The sequence below is a fragment of the Carettochelys insculpta genome, chromosome 3 (assembly GCF_033958435.1).
Source record: "Carettochelys insculpta isolate YL-2023 chromosome 3, ASM3395843v1, whole genome shotgun sequence".
NCBI classification, from domain to species: Eukaryota; Metazoa; Chordata; order Testudines; family Carettochelyidae; genus Carettochelys; species Carettochelys insculpta.
In genome coordinates, this window is record NC_134139.1 from 187,201,084 (window position 1) to 187,220,580 (window position 19,497).

General features: G+C 41.8%; 1 protein-coding gene across 1 annotated transcript; it reads right to left on the reverse strand.

Moving 5' to 3' along the window:
• Positions 1 to 489: 489 nt before the first annotated feature.
• RDH14 (retinol dehydrogenase 14) lies at positions 490 to 18,331 on the reverse strand. Its single transcript, XM_074991309.1, has 2 exons — positions 17,858 to 18,331; positions 490 to 12,315 (listed from the first exon to the last, which is right to left on the reverse strand). Exons 1-2 carry the CDS (start codon positions 18,212 to 18,214, stop codon positions 11,698 to 11,700), a joined length of 975 nt encoding a protein of 324 aa, XP_074847410.1. The 5' UTR covers positions 18,215 to 18,331; the 3' UTR covers positions 490 to 11,697.
• Between the last annotated feature and the right edge of the window lie 1,166 nt (positions 18,332 to 19,497).

A 19,497-nucleotide genomic window follows, 5' to 3' on the forward strand; every position in this document is an offset into this window, starting at 1 on the left:
GGAGCAGATCCAGAAGGCCCTATGCAAGAGCTTCTCCCAAGCATGCCAGTAACCTCACCAAGGCACTTCCAGCAGGGACCTCAGGCCTGCAGCCCTACCCCGACCCCACCAAGACTCTTCCTTCACCTACAAACCCCTCCCTGTTCCCTCCTCAATAAAGAAGGATGTAGGAGTGGTGATCAAAAACTTGTTTACTGAAAATACAAGTCTCTGACCTCATAATTATCGAGGATGTGAGTGACGTAAGAATAAATTTGAATATTGATTAGGCTAAGTCAGTCACACCAGAGCAATGGACTGGACTAAAACTGAGTCCTTACCAATGCTCCCAGGATTTTACCCCGCGACCCTGCTCGCCGTCTACGGTGGGTCTAATCACAACGGGGTTTCAGGGTGTGTGAACTGCGCTGCTGCGGTGTGTTTACCCAAGGAAGAAATGCGGACAAGGTGTTAGGTTCAAACAGGGAGAAAGGATTTATTTAACAACATAGAAGTGTGGATTATGGTAAGCTGGGTGACACAAAATATATGGACCCTTGTTTTTCTGAAATAAGCACAGGATTTAAATACTAATTGGCTTATAGCCTTAAACAATAGCTAACTGCTATAACAGCACTGCTATCTAACCCCTTAGCTACTTACTGCGCTTCCGGGACGGGCCGTGCAGCCTTCGATGCGTGCTGTAAAATGGAAAGGACAACTTCAGAGCTGTATTGTATTTATTTATTCCTGGATCTTCCTGAGGTTCACCAGGTCGCTCAACCCTTGGCCAACTACCACGGGGAGCAGATCTTACTTAGAATAAGAATTTGCCTGCGCTAAGCTAGGTCAATTCTCTAGTTAAGTGGGTTGCCCTGCTGGCCAAGCAGGGGAGAGCCCAGTATATGTGGGGTTTCCTTCTGAGAGGTTATCCCCTTAGTTAAATGGTGGGGTTTTCCTAGTTAAAGGTTATCCCCTCAAAAATGGTACTGCCTATTTCGACCACCTTGTTATGGTAGCCCTTTATTGCAGACCTTCATTACCCTTAAAGTGTTACTAAGAACACCAGGGTTTTCCCTTTATAGGGTTATCCCTGACCGCTCTACCCTCCTAAATAGGGGGGAGCTTATAGCTCTGGATTATAATTATAAAGCAGTTTGCCTAACTACCCTTCTGTGTGCATGTAATAGTTTTAGGCTAGACCAATAGCATTGGCCTCCTGTGCCTTTACAAAGAGACAAGGGGTACAAAATATAAGACGTAGATCATGGACTTGGGGAAGTCCCAATCCACTCTCTGCTACAAAACTATATAAAGCTATTCTTACATTAACTGCTCACCAAATTACTTATATTGACTTTAAACCCAGACCACAAATACCTCCTTATTCCTGCTCTGTAATCCAGGCGCTGGGCCTGTAGTTCTCTTCGAGCTAGGAAGTTATGACCCTCACGGCGCGCTTGTACGGCAGCCACGTCAGGTCAGATAGTAAAGGAGGAAGAAAAAGAGAGCCAGGAGGAAAAACCGGCTTGGTTAACAAAAACCTCCTGTGTTTTTTAGGAACGACCGTGATATTTCAGACACCGGCCTGAGCTAGGGTCGGTGACTGGAAGGGCAGGGTCGCTGCTGCGGTTTCCCCGTGCAGGGCACCGTTGTTTAGGCGGTGCAGTCTGCCAGGCAAACCCTCCGGATAAAAGAACCGGAGCCTTACTAGTGATTTTTTGCTCTTTGTAGACTGGAGCTCTTCTGGTCTTCTGGCTGGAACTCTTCTGTTCTTCATCGGCCCACAGCAGCTAGCGAGCGATGACTGACACGCAGGTCAGCTTCGGCTCTTCCGCCAGCGATGTTCGGCTACAGGCTCAGTCCAGCTCTTAGCTCAGTCCTTCTCTGTACTCTTCTTTTTTCTTTGTCTGCTCTCCTCCGAGGTCTGGTCCGGAATGCCCCAAGCAGCACTGCTCTCCTGAATATATGCTGCCTGGGTGGACCTGTTTGACAACTTCTGCCTGCTAGGTCCTCCTCAGTGCCACAATGTATCAAAGGGGCATTTGACTACTAGGTATGTATAAGGATTCTAAATTAACCAATCAGTTTGAAACCTTTCAAACCATAACTTCATACATATTCATAGCCCGCCGAATATTAATTGCAACTGTCATTCTCTAACTGTCATTTTCCAGTGGCCATTTTGTGTATCTAAACACCATTTTAACAGTAAATATATTTTTCAATTTATCTAATTTTGATGTGGTTTGTGAGGGAAATATGTCACCACTGCTGGTAAAGCAGATTATAAATTTTAAATGCTTATCTTAAGGGCTGTTTGGTCAGGATGCAGGGCAACCACACAGACACCACGGCTCATGGACAGGGACATATAAATCACCTCAGAAGAGGATTTTTCTACAATAATATGGCTGCAGTAAAAGGCCTCAGCTTTACAAGCTCATCCACCATATCCACAGTTTAAGGATTGGTTATATCTAGTCCTAAACCAGTCAGAGTAGGCTACTGTGATCAGATAAGATAGTGAGTTAGAGCTCCCCATATTCAGTGGGCAAATGAACTAATTACACAAGCACACTTTTTACCATATTCTGTTCTGAAGAATGCCCTTCTAGTCAACAAAAGCCTACAGTGTAGGGTCCAGTGAACAATGCTTCTGCTTCCTGTCACTGCACTGAAAAGGGCAGGACGTGGTCTTAAACTGATGCATGTACTGAATTAAAGGAACAGAAAATGGATTTTCTTCTTTTTCTCACTTCCCCATTGACTCCTGTCTCATTTGCAATCAAACTGGTGGCAGAAAAGTTCACTTCCTAAAACCAGTTGTATGATTATTCCATGTTTACTCAATTCTTGGGATAAAAGGCAGAGATCAGGATTAATTATAAAGAAAATATTTAGCTTATAAGGTGAGTTTTAAAAGCACCTTGTGATTTAGAAGCACAAGTCCCATTGAAAGATTCCACCATGTGTATGTTTTGCTATATAAAGCGAAGAATTGTAAAGTATTATCTACTTTTTAAAAATGTTTTCCATACATACTGTTTTTACCTCCCTCCCTTCTTCCATTTGCAAGCACCATGAATCTATAACTTTTTGATACAGAGCTGTTAAGAGTCCCATTGTAGCTAAAAAACAGTGAGGTCTTGCAAGAATGATTGGCACATTTATGATAAACTATGAGAGCAGAGAAGTGATTTTACTTGTGTATATGACAGCCTGAAACTGGAATTCTGCATCCAGTTCTGGGGAGCAATCTCTCTAATCCAGCACTTTCTCATCTGGCAACATCTGTAATTCAGCATGAATTTAGTTACTTATCATGGGTGTGACCAAGTGTCCCATGGTCCCATAAAGTTTTTTCACAGTCACCAGTCCTGGGTCTCGGTGTTCTGCACTGTTATTTAGCTACAATTTACCCCTAAATAGAAATCTTCTAAGAGCTTGATAAGCAGTGGAAGTGTTGGTAATGGTGCTAAACTTTATTGACCTCCTGTGGTCTGGCAAATTCTCTTGTATAGCACTGATCAAGTCTCAAGGGTACTGGATTAGAGAGGTTCAACTTATATAAAGTGGAGGTTTCAAGAAGTCCAAAAATTATTCATGAGCTAGGAAAGGATTCCACAGAGAGATTTAAGGAGTTTGATCTGCTTAGCTTACTTAAAAATTAAAATCAAAGGGGACCTTGATTACAGTGCACAATTATATTCAGATTGAGAAAATCCTGAGAACTAAAGAGCTCTTCAATCCAGTTGAGAAAGGCACAAGAATCAATGGCTGAAAGTTAGAGTCAAGTTTAAACTGGAAATAAGACAAGATTTTCAACAGTTAGGGTGATTAACCATTGGAACAAAATACCAAGGAAAGGGGTAGATTCGCCATCTCTTGATGTCTTCACATCTGGACTGGATGCTGACATACTGTAAATCTGTCATCCCAAGGTCCATGCTAGTGGATCCAATTCCAAAAGAAGGGCCATAATACACTGATATGGTGTGTTGATATTAATAATGGTTATGATACTCTATCCACTTACAGAATCAATAAAGAGAAACTACTCTGAAATCAGAGAAGTTTCACCCTTGTAAATTGGTGAGAGACAAATCCAGACCAAAATATTTATTTTTATGAAGAATCTTTAAATTCTATTCCATGACAAGCAGCTGAGATCCTCTCATATTTACCACACTTTCTCTCTTCCATTCTTAGATTCAATGCACCACATTCTCCTCAGTGCATTCTTTCCTATCCTTATGAGTGATTTTTTTAATTCTACTCATGACTTTTATTTACAGTGTTAATCAAAGAATATGGTGCTTTTGTGAATATTAAATAGGCATTAAAATTGAAAAGAAATGATTCCCCAAAATGGCAACAGATAAAAATTCAACTGTATCATTAACAAAACCATCGTAAAAATCTAGCCTATGTCTAAAACTGCAGGCTTCTGTCAGAAGCCTGGAGATCTCCTGACACGAGTCTGGCATATTGGGACTGCCAACATCCTGGTCTTCCTCATTCATGTGGACGTGCCAAATGTTGGTAAAGCCTCTCCTGACAGAACTGTTGGCAGGAATCAGGCAAATACTTTGTGCAGTTTGCATATCTTTTGCCAGCAGTCCTCTACAATCTAGACATCGGCCTATGGGAGAAAGCCTTCTGATTGGTAGCATTAAATCCCACACATGAACATGTTATTCCAAGGTCATGATAGTATTGTTACTGATTCAATTAAGTAACTCGTACAGAACTAGCATTTATGTGTGAATCAAGACCACAGAATTCAAGCAAATATACTGATAAAATGGGTGAGGAAATATTTTTTATTAATGTCCTGGGGACAACACAGCTACAATGGCACTGCGTACAATAATCTGATTTAGGGTTAATAAAAGAGAGGATTTTCAATAAAAACATCATGGATTTGGCAGGTATGTTCTGTATCATATACATTTCCTTTATACTGTGCTAATTTTAAATTATCTACGGTACTATTGTTGATAGTCTTGCGTGAGCCCTCTAAAGTTCAATCAACCCAGCTGCATAATCAGTACTGAGACAATGGTTACCACACACAGGGTTATTTGGATTAGTGAATACCATACACCAGTAAATCATCTGCCAGATGGCATCAGAAGAAAGCCGCAACTCTCACACTTTCATTTCAACAGCAGCAAACAATGTTCTGTTTTTAAAATAAACTCTTCCAGATGAGTAAAAGATAAACTTTGTGGTGCTTTTGCTCAGCCTTCCCCTTTGACTCTAGCTTTAACAAGGGTTCTGATTGGTTACATAAATGTAAAATCTCAATTTGGACCACCATAGTACAAAGCTGTCCCTCTAGGCTGCATCAAAATTCCATGCTCCTTACTGAGGACAATATTTTCACTCGTCAACTTCTGTCAACAAAACCCTTTAAATTGAACACCTCCCCCATTAAGCCATTTCCTGTCATTTTACGTGTTTTCCACAGCAAACATGTTCCTGTTTTGTTGAAGCAATGACCATTTAAATCTTTTCTCAGGGCTTTAGCCCCTTTTTCAAAATTGAAGATTCCAAAAGCAAACTATATAAAGAAGTAAATAAATTAAAATGGCCAAACAGTTTGATAGGACTAAACCTTTGTCCCACGTATGCTTAAACAGACAACACCATTGCCTTTGTTTGCTGATGATAAAAGATAATACATCATCTATAACTGTGCCTGGGCCCCAGGCTTGGTAGGCACTTCAGCTACTGGAATATAATTAATAACAATACATGACCATGGATACACAAGATATTAAGAAAAGTGTCTTGAAGTTGTCAATTCTAAGGAAGCATTATGGACAAAATTTTCCAAAGTATTTACTCAATTAGTGTGCATTGGTATTTTGGGAGCGCAACCTGAGCTACCTTTGCCCTGACTTTCAGAGTGCTTGAGTAGAGATAATAAAAAATTACAAAAATGCAAAACTTAGGAATTCAGCGTTTTCCTACCAGCTGTAGTTTCAAGCAACTGCACCTACTGTTGACTTCAACTGACATTGGATGTAGGTCAGAAAATCAGGCCATGGGTGCCTCGAGTTAAGAAACCCAAAACAGGCTGCCTTTGAAATTGTGGCATTAATCTGCAATATATGTGCTGTAGCCTTTGTCATTCCGTGTGCATCTCAGTGCAGTTAGCAGCCCATAGTCACATAAGAGGTTACATGGGCTCTCATAAGACTAAAAATCACAGGACTGCACCCTTCATATACAGGAATCACTTCACTCAACACTAAACTGCAGTCACCTCTGGCGTGGATGGAGGGGAGTAGCCAGCTAGACAACTGACTCATGAAACAACAGCATGGTGGAGGAAATAACATATTGGCAAAGGATACTAATGTGGGGGATCCTCACTCTTACAGAAAATACCTTTGGATCTTTAGTGTCCACATCATAAGGAGTATGGTTTGTAAGGTCTTTTTGGTAGAGGTACACATGCTCAAAGCTTGATACAGCTAACAGAGAAAAGGAGGGTGTGGGGGGGACAATGCTGGGAAGGACTGGGAACCTGCATTGCCAGGGAGCATAATGGCCTGACTCCACAATGCTCAGACAATTTTTAATTCCCACTGGCTTCACTTTAAATCAAAGGAAGTGAAATCCTGGCCCTACTGAAATCAACTGCAAAATTGTCATGATTTCATCCTGGGAATTCAGGATGCCAGGTAGCTAGCAAGGTGTTCAACACCTTTCAGAATTGTACTGTATTTTAAGCCTGCTACTTGCAGTTGCAAATGTCATTTTGTTTTAGTATGCTGGCCCCACAATATCACACAGACAAGCGGAATGGAGTAATTTTGGGGGCCTACTTCTGTAGGTAAGAAAGAAAAGCTTTTGAGCTACATGTACTTCTTCAGCCAACAGAAGAGGTAAGTCTCTTCTGCCAACAGAAGTTGGCCCAATAGAAGGGACCAACGTCAGCACCTTGCAGAATTCATGGCATTCAGGCCATCTATTCATTGTCCCTCGCCCTCCCAGTTTACGGTGAGTCTCCCTCCTTTTTTATTTATTAAATATTTGCAGAAAAAATTCCACTTGGTAGAAGAGGTTTGTTAGGTTTCTTTGACAGCTACTGTGACAGTCTTTCTGAAGGATGATTAGCAACAACCTCCCTTCACTATGCTGTTTAGAACATTTGGAATCTATTAAATATTCAAACTATTTAAGTTCTCAACTTTGAGTCCTGTCACAACAGGTGTGAGGGCACTGGAAGTAGCTAAGGTAAGAATTCTGTAGGGAGGCAATTTTTTCCATTATGAGAAATAGCAGATCCTCTCTGAGACACATCAAAAATGATCCTGCTGTCTGGGCCTCCTGGATCTTTTTACCAGTCACATGGCTCCTTCAAGAGTAGCTTGGGAAAATGTATATGAAAAGGGGAACAGACCTCATACACTAACATTATACTTGTGATTCTTGCAAACTGTTTATTTTCTTTATGGCCTGAAGTGAAAATAAATCAAATGCATGTAAACTGGGAACTATCCATATCTGCAGAATCCCTTCATGCCCTCACCCTACTCTCACAAAACTGTCTTTGAAGTCTGTGAGGCTTTCTCACAGTATAAATCTTACATGGGTAAATTAAGCAACCACAAAATAATTAACTCGGAGTTTAAATATTTTTTTCATTGCATCATGGAAAAAAAGCTGATTATCATGCATTAAGCTAGAAAAGTTGTATTGGAAGATTCATGCTATGTATAACTGCCACTTTATAGTTGTAGATTTTGGGTCTTTATAATGTTTGAGTGTCTCAATATTTATTTCCCTACTTTTTTAAAATTATATATTGAGCACAAGCCTTGTTTGCCAAGAATAAAGACAAGGGAAGAAGGAAAAAGAAAGCTGGTGGCAAATAACTTGCAAATATGACCATGTTGTCAGAAGTATGATTAGCGTATCAGACCGCCATTAAGCAGAAGTTCCATCTTACCTTGGCCAAATCTCTTCGGGAGCTTTTCAAATATACCTGTGCCTAAGGATTAAGGTGCAGAATTCTCACCTACATACTTCTGAAATTTTCCTTTTTAAAGTCTCATTGCCTGTTCTCCCCTTCTTAAAAATAAATCTCTATTTTATCCCAGTCTTTGCCTGCCTTGTCTATTTTGATTGTAAGCCACCTGGCACACAGTAATTATAATATTGTCATTTTCCATGTAAGTACTTGGCACCTATCACAACTAGACCCCAATCGCTTCTGAGGCCTATCATTTGTATTGTAGTAGTGGCTAATTGAACTGCTTCTGGTATCTGGAAAACTGTTTCTTTTCTACTCTTTAATATTGCTCCGCTGGACACATTCTTTAAGAGTTTTGCCTGCCTCCTTTAGTCCTCAACTTAGTTACATTCATTCTTAATGCACAGGGCTAGCTCAGGTGGGGGTACTTTGGAGTTTCAGCTACTTGTGACAAGTAGTACCAAACAATTAACTTTCACTTGAAAACTCAGGGAAGTTGTAGGGGGCTGTGTGGAACCTTTAACCTCCAGGTTACTGGTTCACATCCACGTTAGGTCAATACAGACTGCTTTTCAAAGTACCTTCATACACCTCCTAGCACAGCAGGGTCCTGGTCTGGGACTGGGACTCATAAGCACTATGACAATAGAAATAATAAAGTCATTTTCTGAGAGATAAAGGGTTTGGATGACATCTGTCCGGTTGATGACATCAAAACAAGCACTACCTCTCAATAGTCTCAACAGAGAAACCACAGCAAAGAGCGTCACAAAGATGGAATTAAATTGTCAACCTCACAAGTGGCAGATTCGGGTTAGGGCTAGTGGATTTGCAGGAAGCTTTCACTATTGCTTCTAAAGCCCATCAGTTCACATTTTAGAGGAATTTTCAGACAATTTTTGTTCAGATATCTTACATATGCACGATAACACTGTCTCAGTTGTGAGCTACAAATATATCCACTGTACTCTCACTTGCTTTCTGTTCTGGCAGGCAAAAGATCTCCTTTCTCCAACATTACAGATGGGCAAGAAACTGTTACATTTCATATCTTACCAGTTGAATTATCACACCTTTTGGGCAGTTTGATAATTACAGCATCTTACCTTTACACAGCCCTGCCTTTTCTTTTCCTAAAGTTGGTGAGGCATAAGTTCTACAGACAACTTCACTGCACAAACTGTTCTCATGTAAACTGCAGCTATATAGAGAGATGATTGATGATGTAAGCATGGTACTTCTTTGTAAGCTATACCCAGACATGCATCCATGATATTTACAACATACTTAGGTGAGTAGCAATTGAAAAGCAGATCACAAATCTGAGTTCTGTACTTTACTTTTAGTTCCAAGGTATCTTCTGGGCTGCAGGGATGTGAAAGAACACAGCTCGTTTTTTTGTAAGAAGAGACTGGGTGCTCTGGAGCAACTGGTCTGAAGTTCCCGTTGCCCTCAGTAATACGTTACATGGCAGTTAGCCGATGGCTTCCATTCCACTCAGACTGCATTACAGTGATAATACATAGAAGCATTTGGGAATTGTTTTAGATGAAAGACAACATAAACGTTGAACAGCATTTCACAGGTTGAATACCTGTTTATCTCTAACCATTATTTTCATCTTCTCTAGAGGATGGTCTTTTGCATTATTTACAAACAATATTTGAGTCACACATTTAGAGTTCGCAATATGAGCTTCTGTTCTACTCTGACAAGCTCTGTTGCCTAGAAGTGAACAACATGCAACATAACTGTTATAAGAACTTCAAAAAAAATTGTTCCCTTAATTTACAGGTTTCTAGATTTCCCTGCCTTCCTCCTAAAAGTATGGAGTTCTTTCTAAGTCTCTTTCCTAAATTCACCTTACTGCATCTCTGGAAAGATCTGTGGAAGGGATTGCACAGAATACAGTATGGCTACATCTACATGAGAAGCCTCTGTTGACAGAAGTCACTCTCAGAAGTGATTTCCTGGCAAAACTTCTGTGGATAGATCGCATCTGCACATAAAAGCAGATCCAAAAAGATCTGACCAGCTGACAGCTGACCAAAAACGCTGCAAACAGAGTTGCTCACTAAGCCAGAAGCCCTGTCTGTTGACAAAAGGGTTCCAGAGCATCTACATGGTTGTTTTGTCGACAGAACACTGTCAAGAGAGGCATTATACCTGAACAGGGAGAGGTATAACGCTGCCTGGGGATGTGCCCAATTTTGTCGATGAATTGTCACCAAAGCGCATTTTGCAAGTAGACACTCCATGTTTTTGTCCCAGAAAAAGCCCAGTTTCGTGGGGAAAAGCCTCTCATGTAGATGTAGCCTATGTGAATTAGAACATATAGAACAACATGCAGCAAGTGTGTGTTATACATTGTAAATGACCTGAGAATCTCAAACATGGTGCTGTGTTGAGCCAACAAGGATTTATAGTGGAATAGACTAAATTTCCCCTCCCATGAACAGTTCAGTCATACAGAAATTAGAGTAGCCATCAAGACCTCCACAGCACTATTTTTCTCACTTATTAAATTTACTTTTACCTTAAAGGGGTAGTATCATAATATTACTAAAGAGAGAGATGCAACTCATAATTAACACGAAAGTTACTAAAGCTATATATTTATTGTAAAACAATGAGGGAGACATTTTCATGTAATATCCCAATATTTATTTTTGGCCTGTTTAACTTTTATCTCTACACAGTAGACACTCTCTAAGACTATGCAAGATAATTGCCAAGGTTTCTTTTGTTCAGTTTGTGTAATAGATTTGTGGTCACATTTTTACAGTGTATGCATTAGTGTGGTAAAAAAATAAGCACTTAAACAGAAAATGACTTATCAGGAAGACTTATTGGTCCTATTAGACTCAGCCTTATGCACATTTCACTATGTGCAATTAAAAAAAAAACCACTATAAATAAGACTATTCAGAAAACAAAATGTAGGTCAGCGGAGGGACATCCAGCAGCAGAAGCAGAGGGCTTACTGAAGGATTGGGGACTCGGTCCAAATTTCCAGAAGAGCAGGTTTGGCCCACATAAAATAGAACCTGGTGTACAATCAAATCTACATACTAGTTAAATGGCAATGACAGATGCTAGCTTAGGGAAGGCCATCCTGAAAATACCTGACTTGTGACTTACCAGTGAGTTATAACATGGCTTGATATAGTTCCTTTTCTGGCAACCAGTGACATGTAGTTGTGTGAAAGTCATTGGGCTACAAAAATGTGTTGAGAGACCTAGAGGGTCACAGCGGAAGAGTGCTCATAGCCCACTAGTTTAATAAAAACAAGTTGCACATTACATGTACTCTCAAATCACCTACAAGAAAAAGCAGCAAACAGACTTGTTTCTCATCTGATGCAGTTCAGTGCTGTTTGATGTAAAACAGTGGAAAGCAAAACAAAAAGCATATACATTACAAAGCAAAGAACTTTTTATTTGGAGAACATGTAGCTTTCAGAAGAGATTGAATGATGAAATATGTTCAGACATCCAGCCTGTCAGACTCTAGCTCTGTATTTTTTATATCTGTATTTAAACAGAGATTTTTCTCCATTTTAAAGAGAGCTGTACAAATTACTCCTAGCAGCTTTGAAATCTACAAGCAAAATAATTTGAGTTTCACACCATTCATGGGAGGCAAAACCATTGCAGAAAACTTCAGGGTGGCAAAATATTAGTTATGGTCATTCCTTTCAGTAGGTCTTTTCCACCTCTAGCATTTATTTTAATAATCCCACCATAACTTCACTGATATCCCACAGTTTTCTTGCAACTGAATCATCCAGGGCTTTAGGCAGCAGTTCCTCCTCTTTGCAGTCCCCAAAATACTTTCCTGAGACACCTTCTACTTCTGCAGAAGAGGCCAAATAAATAGAAGTCTGGGCTCCTTCCAATGGAGTTTTGAAGAAAGCCCATGACACCAAATTGAAGAGGGGTTTTGCCAGAAAAGGAATATTTATGTATCTGCCTAGATTGGTTCGGACAATACCAGGATGAAGTGCATTCACAGAGACTCCTGTGCCTTCCAGTCGGCGGGCTAGCTCCCTTGTGAACAGTATGTTAGCCAGTTTACTCCGACTGTAGGCAAAACTTTTATTGTAATTCATCTCACTGTTCAAGTCTTCAAAGTTGATCTCTCCATATTTGTAAAGTTTGGAAGAAACTACCACAATCCTGCTTGGAGCAGAACTTTTGAGGAGGCCAAGGAGAAGGTTAGTGAGCAAGAAATGACCCAAATGGTTGACACCAAACTGCATCTCGAAACCATCCTCTGTCTTTGTGTATGGACACTGGAAAATCCCCGCATTATTGATCAGCACATCCAGTCTTGGCTCTTCCTTTAAACAGCAAAAAAATAATCAGATTTATAAAACACAACCACCTGTTCAGATAAATTGTATTCATTAACCTTTATTGGTGGGGGGAAAAAGGAAAAAAACAAAAACAAAACAATTCAACTGCTCATCCTCTATTGTGGAAGTTTTACAATTATGGTTATTTTTATGTAATCTTGGGGCACCGTATCAATCACATGACCTATGGAGGACATGTGTTACTCTGAAGACAGCTAAAATATAAACATTTTCCCAAGAACAACATTTTAATGGAAACCACTGAAATTATTATTTTAATTTTTTTTTTTTTTTTAAATAAATTACCAGGATGTCACATTGAAGACACACTGACAAGTGTATTAATGGTTAGTACTTAGCAGGGAGAACTTCCAATTATGGAACCTAGTGTACTAGGAACTGAAGAGAGAATCTAGATCTTTGAGGCAGGAACTTAGGGTTAAAGAGACAGTATCAACAAATTTTAAAGTGATTATATGATTAGAGAAAAATAATTATATTTACAACAAAATCTGAAAACACTGCTATTAATGATTTCAAACAATGGTAGCTAGTTTAAAATTTGACAGAATTGTGTTGGACCAAGACATTATGTTGTGCCAGTGCACAAGAACCAGAAAGTCAAAATGGTAACAGAAAAGTGAAATCAAGGATCCCAATCCATACATTCTAAATCCTGTATAATCTATGCACCCAAAACTTCTCTAAGGTAAGACCTTAGGAGTTTCCAATTTGCTTCTACTCTGAAAAAAAATCACTTCACACAACTGTCAATTTGAATGCTCAGTTCAAAAGAATCCTTCCCTCCTCCTCCCCCTCTCCCACATTTTCTACCTGTCCTGCAAATTTAACACAGTAAAGCTGAGCCTTCTGGTTCTTTATTGCCAGTAAGAGATTTTTGCAAGCCGGAATCTAATCCTCACTTATACTTTTCCAGTTTAATAGTTTTCACATTCTGCCTATATTTGGAACTTAGTTAATAATTAAACTTGATTCTGAAAGTCCCCTTAACTCCTACTGATTTCAGTGGGAGCAGTGGCTGCTCCATCTCTCAGAGGATTAGGGCCCTCATGCATGAATCAGAAAGAATCCACCTCTCAAAGCTTCGCATTTGTGAAATTTGTCACAGAAGCAAGCATATTATTCAGCATTACACAATGGAGAGCGTTTCTCTTTGTGCAGTGATGTTAAAAGTCAAAAAATATATATTTCAGAATTCTGGTATCTAAACACCCACAATGAAAACAAAAAGCAGTCAAGTAGCACTTTAAAGACTAGCAAAATAGCTCATCGGCATACTTGGCTCAATCTAATTCTTGACCTTCCCCCCACCCCTCCACTCTCTGATTTGCTCACCTTGATTATCTTTTTCTGATTTGTCCTCCTTGCTTACTGTTTTTGGTTCTTTGTGCCTTAAATATTGAGTCTGTTCTGGTCTGGCTATGGTCTGAAGAAGTGGGTCTGTCTCATGAAAGCTCACCTAATAAACTATTTTGCTAGTCTTTAAAGTGCTACTTGACTGCTTTTTGTTTTGATAGTGTATAGACTAGCACAGCTTCCTCTCTGTTACTACCCACAATGAAAGTGTAGCTGTGGAAGCTACACCTCATCCTATTCTGTGAACCTCCTTTACCTTACAGACAGCTTCAGAAAGAAGTCAGAAAAATCAGCAAAAGAAGGTAATAATAAACAGACTACCAACTACACAAAAAAAAAAATTAAATGAATCACTAATATCTCTGAGATATTATAGCAAAGTAGGAAAAATCGTAATTGTCGCCCGTGTTGACATTGTACAATTCATATTATGTTGAGCACAGTCACATTCAATTTCCTCTGTACAGTCAAAAATGCCCTGACCTGCAAATGGATTTACGCAGCCAGTTCTAAGTTTTTCACTGAAGTCAGTGGAGCTTAGATGGGCACAAGCGTCATTGTGATAAAACAATTGTAGATCTCAGGCATTAGTTGATGTCCCCTGTTTGTGAGGATCTTTTCTGTTGGAATTTGTTTTCTGTTTAAAGGAGGAAAATGCACACATGTACAGTCCTAAAACAGGACCACGACACAGTATGGATCTCAACTGTTATCCTCCTTATTTGCACTTCCCTTACAATGTTCTTATCTGCAAAAGGAACAGCTTCTTCCCTCCACCTACAAAAATCAGAGAGGCCTAGCACACTAGAACCATGTCTACAAGAACTTGCCTTTTTTCAAAAGAACACATGGAACGTCCACACACAACATGCGCTCTTTCGCTGTGAAATCGAAAGAACACAGCTCTTTTTCCACAAGCTCTCTTCTGCTCCTGGATCACGAAGAGCACCTCCTTTCGAAAGCGTCTTTCAAAAAAGAGCACATGTAGATGCTCTGTGCGCCCTTTTTTCGAAAAAGCGCTCCTCATGGAGCAAGATTTTTCAATCCCTGGCTCATTCTTTCAAAAAAGAGTGGAGCTGTGAGGACCCTTTCTATCAAAAAGAGTGGATCAATCTTTTGATCTGTTTTTTTTTTTTTATGCATGGACGTGCTTTTTTGAAATATGGCTGTAGCGTAGACACAGCCTAGGAGAGGCCTACATTTGCACCCATTTTGACCTGTCATCCTCATTCTTATTATTCCTTCTTCTGTTAAATGAGTGGTTTCTAACAACTATTTTAGCATGTCACTTTGTCACTCAAATGTGTGGGGATTCTACAGATTTTCAAAGAACAATTTTGTATTTTCTCTAAAATATAAGCCTTCCCGCAATGATTTCTTCTAAGTCCTCATGGATCAGAGTTCAGTAGAACCCCCATGTATATACATCCACATCTGTAACCTCCCAAAAATAAATAAATAAATAAATAAATAAAAAAAATCAGCCACAGATATCTATATCCATTGATGTGGATACCTGCAGATATTCACAGATTTGTAGGCTTTAGACTGAAAGAGAGCAGCAATATTTCTGTGTGGATACAATGGTAAGAGACATCTTTAAAATACACCAGAAAAAAAAAAATAAATGAGCTATTTAAAGGATATTTATAAATTAGAACACAAAGAAATGCTTAAAAAAAAAAGTCCAAGTCACACGATATCTATACAGCTTTTCATTTAAAATCCAAAGCAAGTTCTCATGCATTTCAGAAAAATCAGACTGAATAGCACATTTTGGCATCAACATTATTCAGGGTTAGTGAGAATCCAGGAGAAATGTGGTAAGTTTCACTGGATTTTCCTTATTGTTTCTCAGGTTAGGAAGTGGGGAACCATACAACCAAAAACAGAAGTAAGAGTTAACACAAATCTTTAAAATACCCCAGAACACCAATTAGACATTTAAGGAGCAGTTTGTGGTACAGGCAACCTGTGGAGGGTTCTTCTCCCAAAGGGCATGTGGCATGCAGAGATCATATGACCACATCAGCTGGCTGCTTTTAGTTGCATTCAGGGGCATGGAAGGCAGGGAGCTAGCCCCTGCATCCTAGGGATGTTAACCAGTTAATTAGTAAGCCTCAGTCTAAATGGATGAGGTGTTATGGTTAATTGGTAGGGACAGGAGCAGCACCTCCCCTCCCATTTTAACCAGTTAAATGGGATTTTACATCCCTACTGCATCCCAGCGTACATCCTTGCCTCAGGTTACAACTCGCTCCAACTCCTCTCTTTCAGGTCACAATCCTCTCCTGCAACTATACCGCCTCCTGAAGTGTACATCTCTTCGTGCACTCCAATCCCTTGACCTAGATTACAATCTCCTCCTTCATCCAAACTCCCTTCAAGACACCACAGGCACTCCTGCACCCCAAACCTCTACCCCCAACCTCCCTTCTGCACCCAGCCTCCACCCCAGACTCCACATCTCCTTCCACTAATTAAAATGGGAGAGTGACATCCTTAACCACTTACCAAATTCTTAGAATGACTCCACGTCCATCAGGAGTTATTGCCTACCCCTGCTGTACGTAGAAGGGGGCACAAACTTAAGCTAATTTGCTGTTTCAGTTTATTTTGTATTGTATCTGAGAACCTGTAACAGAGTACAGCTGTCCTAGTTTTCTCTTTGCCCTCAAAAATAATAGGCCACCTCTTGTCTGCTGTATCTTGATATTAACTGGTGAACGTGACTTCTGGCTGCATTTCCTAACTCCATGGCTGCGGCCACACTTGGCCAAAACTTCGAAACAGCCATGCTAATGGCCAGCTCGAAGATTATTAATGAGGCACTAAATTGATTATTCAGTGCCTCATTAGCATTAGGACCCTTCCGGTCATGGCAGTTCGAAAGTGCTGCTTTCAAACGTGCGCGGCTACACGGAGGTCCTTTTCGAAAGGCCCCACACATTTCGAAATCTCCTTATTCCCCTAAACTGATACGAATAAGGGGATTTTGAAATGTGTGGGGCCCTTTCGAAAAGGACCCCTGTGTAGCCGCGCTGAGCTGCACACATTCAAAAGCAGAGCTTTCAAAGTGCTGCGGCCGGAAGTGTCCTAATACTAATGAGGAGCTGAATATTCAATTCAGCACCTCATTAGTAATCTTCAAAATGGCCATTAGCATGGCGATGTCAAAGTTTTGGCCAAGTGTGGCCACAACAGCCCAAGGGAAGGATGATGGGCCAGTACCTATCCTTACACGAAAATTATATTAGGACAGGAGCTTTGACCTCATAGGGCTTTATTTCCTGGGTTAACAAGCAGTGCATAAGAATTCACAAAAATATTACATTACATCCCAAAATATTTGGGATAATTTTTCATGTCCTACAAGACGCAAGGACAGCTCTCAGAAAATCTTCATTCTGTTTCAGCATTGCAAAACCATAGGTCAAACATGTAATTTGAAGACTGAGTAGCTCTAACTGGTTGAGAGAATGAAAGACAGAAATGAGTTAGGACCCACACAAGGGCCACTAATTAGGCATATAGGGTGCTTTGCTGGCAATCTCTATAAAGAATAGGATAGTGGCAATGCTATGTCTCAATGCTGCTGCTCCTCCTTCCTGCACAGCAGTCGGGTGTATATCCTTCCCTTCCCGACAGCTTCATCCTAAACCTTCCATCCTCTGTCTATCAGCATTTTTCCATCCTCATTCTCCCTCCCCCTCCAATCCCCCCTTCTCAACTCCTCTGCCAGATATAGCTCAATAAACACCAATTTGTTCTCCTGCATCCAGCTGTCCACCCACCCCATCCCCAGGGAGTTCGCTGTCCTCCCCATCCTCACCCACAACCTCTCTGACCTTGGACCAACCCATTCCCTCACATGCCACCTCTCTACTACCTTCCCCAAACCCCTGTAACTCTCACGTCAGCTTCTCTCTCTGCTCAGCCTAACCCTCCCCTCCTTCTCCTCACCCTTCTCCCTTTTCTCCTCTTCACTTCCGCGCTCCTCTCCTCGGGACCCCCCTTTCTCCAGCCTGTCCTTTCACCTCCCCCACCCCGCTTCCCTCTTCTCCCCCCTCCCTTCCTCACCCCCCCCCCCCCACCTGCCCTCTCCCCTGCCCCTCCTTTCCTCACCCCCACCCTTCTCCCCGCCCCCTACCTGCAGCACCCTGTGGCAGAAGCTGCGCACGGAGCGCAGCGAGGCCAGGTCCAGCTCCCTGATCACCAGCTCCCCGCCCTCGGCCTGGGCTCCCAGCTCGGCTCGGATCTCTTGGGCCGCCTGCTCGGCGCGCCCGCGGTCCCGGCAGCCCATGATCACGCGGGCCTGAAGCCGCAGCAGCTCGGCCGCCGTAGCGCGGCCCAGTCCGCTGTTCGCGCCCGTTACGATCACCGTCTTGCCCCGCATGAGCGCGGCAGCCGCGCCTCGCGAAGTCCGGCCGGCCGCAGACAGGAAGTGGCGGACCATGAGCAGCAGCCCCCCGCCCAGCGCCGCGGCCAGCACCGCCGCCGCAGCCATAGCCCAGCGCTCAGGGCGCCGGCGGGCAGTCGCGCGCAGGGGCCAAACGGCACCTGCCCCGGTTTTTTCCCCAGCGCATAGACGCTGTACCGGCGACGGGCACCGGCAGTTCTATGCTGTTTGGCCCGGCGTTCCCCTTCGCTTTGCATTCTGGGATTTGAAGTTTCTCAAGCGTTGGTTCAGCGGCCTAGCCACAGGAGACCGCATGCGCGGGCTCCAAGAGCCGCCTGCCTGGGAGCTTTGGGCTGGGATGTCCTGTTAGAGCGGTTGGAGCAGACCCTGTTCTGTGCATCCCTCCGGGCAGGTGGCTTGGCCCCGGGCGGGACTTGGGACACTGCTCTAGATGGACATTTGGTCTGGTTGAGTAGTGTGGCTGTTGCTCTGCTGTGCGTTGCTTTAGGGTTTGCAGCCCTGAGCTGAGCGCGGCCCGCACAGAAAGATCACCAGGGTGTCAAATTGAAGATCCATTCCAAAAACAAACAAATAAATAAATAAAGGGCGTTTTCGAAATCGGGATTTCTTTTCAAAGGAAGCCCGTCTGCAGGGCTAGTTTGCAATTGGAAAGCAGCACTTTCGACTCTCCAAGTGGCTGTCATTATGCAAATGAGATGCTGAATATTCATACCAGCCCCTTATTTGCATTTTCAACCTGCTTCATTTACATGCCCCTTCCGAAAGGGGCATGTGTAGATGTATCCCTTGTGTTCAGGCCCTGCCTGGTGAGAGGTGGCAGTCCTCATACTGCCATTCTTCCCTCTGTCCCGGCTGGCCTGGAGCCACTAACCCTGCCTCACCAGCCGTTTTCCACCCCTGCAGCTCCCATTACCTGGGAATGCAGTAGAGATATTATAAAGGAGTGTATCCTTAGCATTGGCATGTACATAAGCTGGAACTTGAACAAGTGATGTAGTAAAGGGTATTATATGAGATGGAACGAGTGGCATTCTACCTCTTGAAATAAGTATTATATGGAAACATACCTCTTAAGCTGAGAAAACACTAAAATGTTGGTGAAAGATAGTATACCTCATGTACAATCCTCAGTTGAACCAAGCAACTACATTTATAATTATGAAGTCTGGTAAAGGTTAATGTAAATGTGGTGCAGCCATAAGCTTTTGGTAATAAATGTGATGCAACCATAAGCTTTGGGTAATGAAACAATGAGACAGGAAAGACTGTTGAATTTGAGGCTTGTATGGAAGAATGCATGTTTAAATAGAGACAGAGGAGAATGTCATCATATTGTTTTCCATGTGATGGATCCGTTGCTACATACACTG

What these genes read in the sequence shown, in the direction of transcription:
- RDH14 (XM_074991309.1), bottom strand. Translation starts at nt 18,214, where the DNA reads ATGGCTGCGGCGGCGGTGCTGGCCGCGGCGCTGGGCGGGGGGCTGCTG. An exon ending in TCTGCCACAGGGTGCTGCAG is followed by an intron (nt 12,316 to 17,857) that starts GTAGGGGGCGGG and finishes TGCTGTTTAAAG; the next exon opens with GAAGAGCCAAGACTGGATGT.